The 8,868-nt window shown below is 36.9% G+C and overlaps 1 protein-coding gene across 1 annotated transcript; it reads right to left on the reverse strand.

The window, feature by feature from the left end:
• Positions 1–294: 294 nt before the first annotated feature.
• On the reverse strand, positions 295–8,068 carry arr3a (arrestin 3a, retinal (X-arrestin)). The gene is made up of 17 exons (XM_061739526.1): positions 7,979–8,068; positions 5,970–6,000; positions 4,979–5,009; positions 4,830–4,890; positions 4,685–4,729; positions 4,355–4,545; positions 3,384–3,443; positions 3,169–3,245; positions 2,913–3,048; positions 2,683–2,767; positions 2,422–2,494; positions 2,184–2,321; positions 1,875–1,958; positions 1,757–1,780; positions 1,588–1,637; positions 1,446–1,465; positions 295–782 (listed from the first exon to the last, which is right to left on the reverse strand). The coding sequence occupies exons 2-16, from the start codon at positions 5,975–5,977 to the stop codon at positions 1,461–1,463; spliced, it is 1,068 nt and encodes a 355-aa protein (XP_061595510.1). The 5' UTR covers positions 5,978–6,000; positions 7,979–8,068; the 3' UTR covers positions 295–782; positions 1,446–1,460.
• Positions 8,069–8,868: the final 800 nt, after the last annotated feature.

Here is an 8,868-nt window from a genome sequence, read left to right on the forward strand (position 1 = left end):
TAATGATCTCAGACAGCAGCCACTTTCAACATTGTAAAAAAGAACATTTTGTTGTTGTTTCAGCACCATGGACAGAGACAATAAACACAAGCTGGTGGAATTCTAACCAGTGGAGTGAATCAGTGATCCACGTTCGCTCAATCATTCCACAAGTTTTACACAAACAATAAGGTTTTGAATCGGCCAAGTTGAGTGGAGATGATTTGAGATGAGTAGAGCCGAGTAGGTACTAGTAGAAAAGCACCACGAGAAACACTTGACAAAGTCTTACGTCTTAAAAGCAACACATAAAACTCAGTTTTAAAAATGACTTTATTGTCTTGATATTTGATGAGTCACATTACTCACATTACACACACATTTCATTTAATAGACAAATGCATTGCAGTCTTTTACAGCATACCGGCTTTTATGGGCTTCAGACTTGTTTTGTTATTTTCTCCATCTAATATTTTTCATGATAGGCAAATAATTTTTAATACATACCTACTTATATGTGTTTCTACAAGAATCCTCTTTTAAATGCAACTTTGTTAAGCAAACATATTGTCTACAGCTAAATGCCATCAATTCAACTACAAAAACAGATACAACAAAAATCTACCAGGGGACTGGTGTTCTAACTTATATCTTTGCAGTGTTACTTAAGGTTTTCTGTAGCTTGTTTACTGTTATTTGGTTTCAGGACACCAGCCACATTCTTCTTCTTTCATTTTGTGTTGTTTCCCATGGTTGTCCTCTCTTTCTGTTGTGTGTTCTCAACTTTCAGGGTGACATCCTCTCTGGAAATATGGAAAGAGAAATGTTAATTATTATTGCAGATGGAGATCATCATTGAGTATTAGATTTCATATAGATGATCATTGAATTTATTTAATGGAAAGTATAACACAATGACATTAAAATACAACAATGCTCTATTATTTATACTTAAAACCTACTGAATTTGAATAGTTTCTTTCCTTTTCCTTTCCTTGGCCATGGCCAATTATCTATATCAAATGACTTAATTTTAAGCATTGGTGAATGAGAAGTTTAATGCATTAATGTTGCTGCTGTTGAAGTGATTATAACAACCTTACATGTCTGGTTCATCCAAGTACTTTTATTTTGGAAATCAAGACGTTTTCTTTTACCCTATAATGACATTCAATTTGTTGCAATAGTTGAGAGAAGATGTTTCAGATTGATAACAGATGTAAATACCTGATGTTTTACATAAGAATCTTATCTGATCTAATCTTGGCTGAGCCTTATTTTGACTTCAGATGATTTTTAACTTTACGAACATTAATCAAATAATTAAAAAATAAAGTCCAAAAACACCAGCAAGTACCAAAAATAGAAAATAAAATTCACAAACATCACATCTCCACTGAATGACATTTACTAAATTGTAATGATGATTTCTGGTTGACAACACCAGAAAATGAGAAGGTACTTACAGTGATATGGAGTCCTTACTCTGCTCAGTTCGGACAGTTTTGAGAAAAAGAAGAAGAATAAAAAGAAGAAGAAGAAGATAATACAGTGAGAGGGTACAATCATTGATACAAATGTGAGACGCAATCTCTTTGCAAACATTACCTTCAGGCTTGGGGTGCATAAGGTTTAGTGGCAGCTCCAATGTGACATCACTGCAAAGGAAAATAAACCAACCAATCAATATAGAAATAATATCAATATAGAAAAACAAGAGGTAATTGGTAATTGTCTATACTGATTGTGATCCGGTTTTGTCACACATGCTGCTTACCTTGCAGTGAGACCACCCAGCAGGCTGAAAACAACAAACAATTAGAAGTTGTTGATGCTCGTTAATGCTATCTAATCCGTGGGTTTTCTTCAGACAAACATGCTAGACAAGCACTCACCCTCCTCCAGCCACCATGAGGTTGATTTTAATCTTGTAGGAAACCAGGATACCCAACACCTCTTTTTCTACGCCCTGTCGCAGCCTGTTGAGGAGGAATTACAGGGATTTAAAGGATTGGCAGGTTTAATTTAGTTTCAGTAAGTGCACAACTGAGTACAGTTAACAACACTGACGTTGGGCAGCATTCAAAACAAAGTTACTGCATATAAGAAAAAACCCAGCTTGAACACGAAGTCTACAAACAGCTTTACATAAGCTGTCCAAGTGAAAGTTCATGGAAATGTGCCTGCTGTGTTTGTGTACTGACATGGTGGTGGAGGCCAAGTTAGTGTCCTCGTCCTTCAGCCGTCCATCCAGCGCCAAACCTCTCTTCTCCTTGTTTTCAGACAGCTGGGGCTTAATGGTCAGAGCTTTATCGAAGGTGCTATTGGAGTCCACCGTCTCTCTGTAAAGGATAAAATGCAAACAAATGCCTGTATAAGAACACCAAGCTGAACACGTGCATTTAGGGTATTTGCTGCTCTTTCAGTTTTCTCTCTACGTACCCAAACTCTTGGCTAAGAACAGGCTTGCTGTATTTGTCTGCTGAATATAGTACGATGTCTGTGGTTTGTTCCACTGTGAGAAGAGGGAAATACAGATAAGCATTAGTGTTGCACTCTCGTGACAGTTGCTGGATTTAACCTTTGCAAGGTGCTAAGGCTCGGGTCAACAGGGCCCTAGCCGGAGCCAAGGCCAAACTAACCCATAACGCCTTGCAAGGGTTACATTTGTTGAAAATGATTTCTAATTGCAAAGACACTCACCAGTAATTTTGATTTTCTTGACTGTTTTGTTGCTCTCATTATTGATTTTGATTTTAATTGGGATATCTTCACCATGAAAGTAGAGCTGAGGAAGGAAAATAACAAGGAAACTGATGTCAATTGTCTGATGTACAGTTACAGCACAAATCTGCAGCAAACAAGACATGGTAAGTCAGTTGTTGCCAACAAGCAAGGAAAATACAGGAAATATAAAATGTTTTCCACTGTACATCTTTCTCCATGGATGCTTCGAGGTGAACAGGCTTGTCTGACATCATGAAGCTTTTGCAGATATCGCCCTTGGGCCCGTCGCCCACCTGAGAGGGGGCATACTGGATTTTACGGATAACAAGGCGAGCAGTGTCCCTGAAAGGACAAATGAGAGATATAAGGAGAGATGGTTGAGGAAGAAGGAAAATAGATAAAGACAACATAAGCCAGCCAGGTTGGAGACAATTATGTGTTAGAAGAGTCAAGTCTACCCACTTCTTTTCAACCTTTTCATCAGCGCTGTTCTTCTCCTTGGCAAGGTATGTTTTTACCTCAAAGTCAACACCACAAGCCTGCGAACCAAGATACCACGTTAGGAGCCATGACAATAAAACATCTGACAGTAATGCTTACTCACTAAATGTATGTTTCTGGTTTCTGGTGGTGATAATGAAGGAGAAAAGCATCAGCAGATGGACAAGTACAAGTACCTTCCCCTTGTCATCAGGTCCGGGCTGCAGGGAGACGGAGCACGGCAGGTTGTTGGGAATCTGAAGAAACAAACCCATACAAGAGTCACTTTTATCTGTTCGCTCATCCAATAAACTTTATATTCAGTCACTACATTCAGATGTATATTTGAAGCAGAAGTATCTGCTTTTAAGTCCTAGAATCTAAAGTCCTATGATTTATTTTATTTTCAAAATGTCAAGAGATGATTTACTTAAAAAACAATCATTATTATTATTATTATTATTATTATTATTATTATTATTATTATTATTATTATTATTATTATTATTATTATTATTATTATTATTATTATTATTATTATTATTATTATTAATAATATTATTATTATTTTTATAATTGTTGTTTTTATTATATTTTCTTGCCGTAGAGAAAGCGGCAACATTCTTCCAGCAGCGGTGGAAGAAATATTCCTCTGAGACAAAAATACCAACTTGAATAGATAATCTACATATTAGTAGCTAATAACTGAGTATAAAAGTAAAATGACTGCTTTTATCTCTTAAGGGATATATATTGTTTCATTATGTATAACATCATAAGAGTACTAACATAAACACTATCTCACAGTTTCTTTGAGCAACATTTATTTTCTTTTGTCTCACATGAATGTATGAATTTAAAAGGGGATTAGTGGGGGGTGTGATGTTGTAGCATGGGTTACAATCTTTCTTAAACAATAACTTGACATCTAAGTTGTCAAATAAATGTAGAAGAGTCCATAATGATTGTTTAAGAAAAGTCAACCTTAGTTTAAATACTCATAATAGAATAATAAAATGTAAATCTTTTTCTGTCGGCTCATCAGTAACAACAAAGTGTTAAAATGGTACAAGTTCTATTTATTTTACTTGTGAAAATCTTTGAGGACATTTTTAATTGAATTTAAATGAAGACTTTTGACAGCTGAGGTCTTTAATCCTTCACATACGTCAAAGGAGAAAGGGTAGGCGTTGTCTCCCGCCTTCTTCAGCAGCGTTTCATGCATGGCGCTCAGCTCGGGCTTGCAGCTCTCGGGGTAGATCTGGTCCTGCTGGATCCAGATGTCTTTCCTGAAGCACAGGCCCATCACGTCCAGGTCTTCAGTGCCGTAACGGAACGCACACGCCAGCTGGATGAAAGCTGTCAACACAGGAGCAGGACACTTATTATCTCTGCAGTTGTTTCTTCCAGGGCCTCAAATAAGTTGGTTTGATTTTCATTCTTTGGTCAAAATAGAGTAACGTGAGATCTTAATAAAAGAGGCCTTGAATGATGTTACCTTTTCTGTCTCCAAAATCAGCTGTGTCCACCTTCACGACGCCATCTAAAGAGAGACATTTTCCAATTAATGCCCCGATCCAGTAAATGCACACACAAAGAAATAAATAAAGAAGTAAAAGATAAAAAAAAGACATGAAACGCACCAACTCTATCCACTGAAGACACGTGGTCCACGTAGTCTCTCTTCCCCAAGTAGAGGGTGAGCTGTCAGAGGGAGAAAACATTTAAAGTTTCAGGACTGACTGAGGAAAACGATGACAGATACACATCAAGACAAGAGAATAATACTGACTCCTCCATTTCCACTGGTCTTCTTGAAAATTCTGTGAATGAAAGAGGAGAAAAAAATAATGTATAATTTCTGTTTATTCATATTGTTCCAGGAAAGATGGCCAATAAAATTCACCTCAAGGTGAATTTCAGTTCATACAATTGCTTAATGAATTCATCCAACTTTGACTTCACCCATCCGCATGACTCCTTCTATAAACTAGTTATCTCTAGAGCATCTACAGGGTTTTTTGTGACACAAGTGTGCACATTGTCGGACATAAGAACTGTCTGGTTTAATCAGATAAAAGTCAGATTTCTTGTAGATTCTGAGTAAAGTCTTGATCTGCGGCAGAAGGGCCGGTATGTCTTCATTTCACCTTATCCCGTTAGGAATAGCTAAGTGCGGAGAGGCTTTACCTCGTCCCGCCCGGATTGAGAGAGGCTGAGTCAGGTGAGGGAGCCACAAATGGTGCTGCGTTCAGGTGATTACCGTGTGATCAGAGGAAGCTCCTTACCAGATTTAATGTCCGAGAGTACATTTTATGCATCTGGTCCCTTTCAAGAGCTCGTATAGCTGAAGGTTTCCAGGTCATCCTGTCCACTTTCAGTGACTAAAGTTTTCTTGTGTTAAATTAGCGGAATATTTATTTACTTCTGTTGAACTGGTGCTTGTATGTTTGGTGTTTTCCCCACCTTTTCTGAATATGAGGATTTTTGGTGAGATGATAGAACATCACATTCATAACAACGTAACATTTCTGATTCATAAATGATATGACTGTTGGATAAATGTTTTAATTTTACTTCTAAGGGAACATCTGGAACTGCATAGTTGGGTTTAAAATCCTGCATAAGCACCATAAAAGTGCAAAACTCTAACCAACTATTCAACTGGGATCAAACTCTTTACAGCAATAACAATTCATGTTTTTGTTTTTTTCTTTTAACCCGTAAGGTCTGAAAAAAAGAATTACAGTTACAATTGACTGTTTACTAAAAACAATACTTACTTTGCCATCTTTGAAGATGTTTAGAAGTGTTCTGTAGAAAGGGGAAAGAAACATGTGAAGGAAAATGGTCAGTGTGTTACAGTATCCGTCAAAAAGTGAGCTTAAGACTTTGATTCTGCACCTTCGGTCGACTCTTTGGCAGCTGGAGGGATATGTTGCTCTAAGGCTACAGAAGGTTAATCCTTTGTAATCAGATTACACCACTGGTGTTAAAGAACATGGCTGTAAGGCTTCATCTGCTAATTGGCTTCACTCCAACAGGACAGGCCTCACTACAAACACTAAAGATTCACGTTGGGCGATTATGTCAATGTGTTCCCTTTTAAAATAAAAGTGCGATGCTAAACTCAATGGCCAACACTAGAACTGTTAAACTGATACAGCCAGTTCAGTAACTTGTGTTGGTATTTCTGGATTTAAGGTGACAGGCAGTACATCAAAAGTTTATATGTACTTCCTTTAATTACCATTTTTACTAAGTTTGCTTGAAGGACTCTGTTACAATCCCTGATAGGTCAACACTTGAGTTACTGTGGGTTAAGTTTACTGACAGTTTAAGGAGACTCAAAGCAGTTGTTTTATTGTTTATCCAAGTATTTAATGTTATTAATTGTGCCAATTGGGGAGAATACACATTTTCCTGCTTCATTCTTCAACATCAATAGTCTTGAGACTCTTTGGTCTTATTTGTTGTGGAATTATTCACATTATTAAATAATTCAAGTCAGTTAAATTATTTTACCCTTCCATTAATTATACTGTGTCCTGTAATACACTTGCAGAATAGTAATGAACCCAAATGATGAAAAAGTAAATTTAACAAAAACTAACGGTGCCAATTGTACTGTGACTATCATGCTACAGATAAAAGTAGTGACAGTGAATTTTTGAAACAGTTACTTGCTTTATTTACAATGGAACAGCAAGGGAATGCCAATACAGATATGTGTCATGGATATTTCTTCAATTTCTCTCCTACAAATGGCAATTTCAAGATCAAAACGGTGAAAGGATAATGCACAGAGTGTGTACTTAAGGACAAGGAGCAACATCTGCTTGACTTCTACAGTTGCACTTATGAAATGTCCTGCAATCCAGTAAAACAGCAGTTTTGTCCACAGTGTCAGCAGACATTCTGAGTACTAATTATTAAGAGTGCTTTTAAACCTGAGCCATCACAGTACATCACCATCATGATCCAAACGTATGGTCATATAATCATGAAGAAGTATGACAACATTTTTGATTGCAAAGACAGAAGAAAACAAAAAAAGAATTAAAAGCATTCAATGGTCGTAAAGGATTCCGGTAGATTTTACAGCATTCCAAACATTTCAGCACCATGGAGAGATACAGAGGCTCAATCCACTCCTCTGATTGCTGTGAAGCATATACCTTATCACACAATTTAAAACAGCATAGTGGCTTATTTAAACAACTGTCCAACAGATTTATACCTACATATCTGTTTAATTTTGCAACGATGCATTTCATGATGACTTTCTTTTAAGCATGTATTTGTTTAAAAAGGTCTAAAGGTGAGGAGAGATTAGAAGCTACTTAATAAAGCTTTATGTTGACCTGTTCTATCACATGCTGAAAAAAAGCTTAACAATTGAAAAAAAATAGTTTGATTGAGAATAAGCAAAATAAGTTGAAGTGGGCATGTAAAACTTGGTAACTTATGCTCCCAAAAATAATTAGGTTTCTTCTGAATCACTGATTAAATTAATTTAAGTTAGTCTACAACTCTCTTTCTTATTTCTCCTTAACCTGATTTTTTTTTTTAAGAAAAAAAAAACAGAAAAAGAATCAATTTCAGACTATAGAGGTTTTGGGCACATATACATATGCAAACATGAGCTAAATTAGTTTCTCCTCATTACTATGCTCCTTAACAAATATTTACCTCTGACTACAGGTAAAAAGACTGTGCATCATTAATATAATCATGATATGAATCCATTCATTCCTTCATCAAGCCATTTCAGAAGATGAGGAAGTCTTACCTCTGGTCAGTAGTATGTGGCGGACTGAGTCTGGGTAAGTTGCGCTTGCAGTTCTCCCTTTTTATAACAGCCTGCCTCCCGCTAACATCAAGAGTTCAAGGGGTCTACCATTGTAGTTGTTACCTTCTCAATAATCCAGTTAAGCAATCAGTGGAAAGCTTTTTTTGGACTACAAAGGGTTTAAAAATGTCACCAAGGCAAATCAACACCGACAGAACCGCCACATGGTTGTAGTGGTGCAGGCTGGTAATCCTCCTCACCAACAAATCACAGACACAATCTGAATCAGTTCAGACGGCAGATAACATACGGGTTGGGAATCCCTTTTTTGTTGGCTCTTTTATATTGGTTTTAATGTTTCTTGAAAGAGACTGCTTTGATTTCTCAAAAATGTAATAATCTATTTATAGCCATAATAACCATTATTTTTGGCTTGATCTGAGAGCAGGGCCACATGCTGAACTTGATGAGAGTTATCACCTGAAAAATCTTCCTGATTATTCATGAACTGTACACAGAATGCAAATTAAAGCTAACAAAGATTCAAAATTCATTTTCATATCAATAGGTGAGAGAATGGTACATTTTCCAAAGATCACTGTACACGTCTGTCACGGAGCAAGCAAAGCTGGTTACCACTTCCAACCATAATTCTGTCTTTGCTATTCAGATGAAAGATACAAATCAAGGGTCTGTTTTTATAAAACCTGACTCTTTTGAGGAACGGTGTGGGGATTCTCTGTATTCAAGTCTGTCTGCTCTGAGAAGCTTAACGGCTCCCGGTCACGTTACAAAACGGATGACGGAGCATCGACGACATCAAAGTAAGCTGTCTTATTCCACACTGTCTGCGTATAGTGCCAAAGATTAAATGGGATCAGCTCAACCTT

Source organism: Cololabis saira, chromosome 14, assembly GCF_033807715.1.
Source record: "Cololabis saira isolate AMF1-May2022 chromosome 14, fColSai1.1, whole genome shotgun sequence".
Classification (NCBI taxonomy): domain Eukaryota; kingdom Metazoa; phylum Chordata; class Actinopteri; order Beloniformes; family Belonidae; genus Cololabis; species Cololabis saira.

Coding starts and splice junctions, on each gene's coding strand:
- arr3a (XM_061739526.1), bottom strand. Junction 2,495..2,682: donor CAAGAAAATCAAAATTACTG/GTGAGTGTCTTT, acceptor CTCTTCTCACAG/TGGAACAAACCACAGACATC. Junction 1,638..1,756: donor CTGGGTGGTCTCACTGCAAG/GTAAGCAGCATG, acceptor TTTCCTTTGCAG/TGATGTCACATTGGAGCTGC.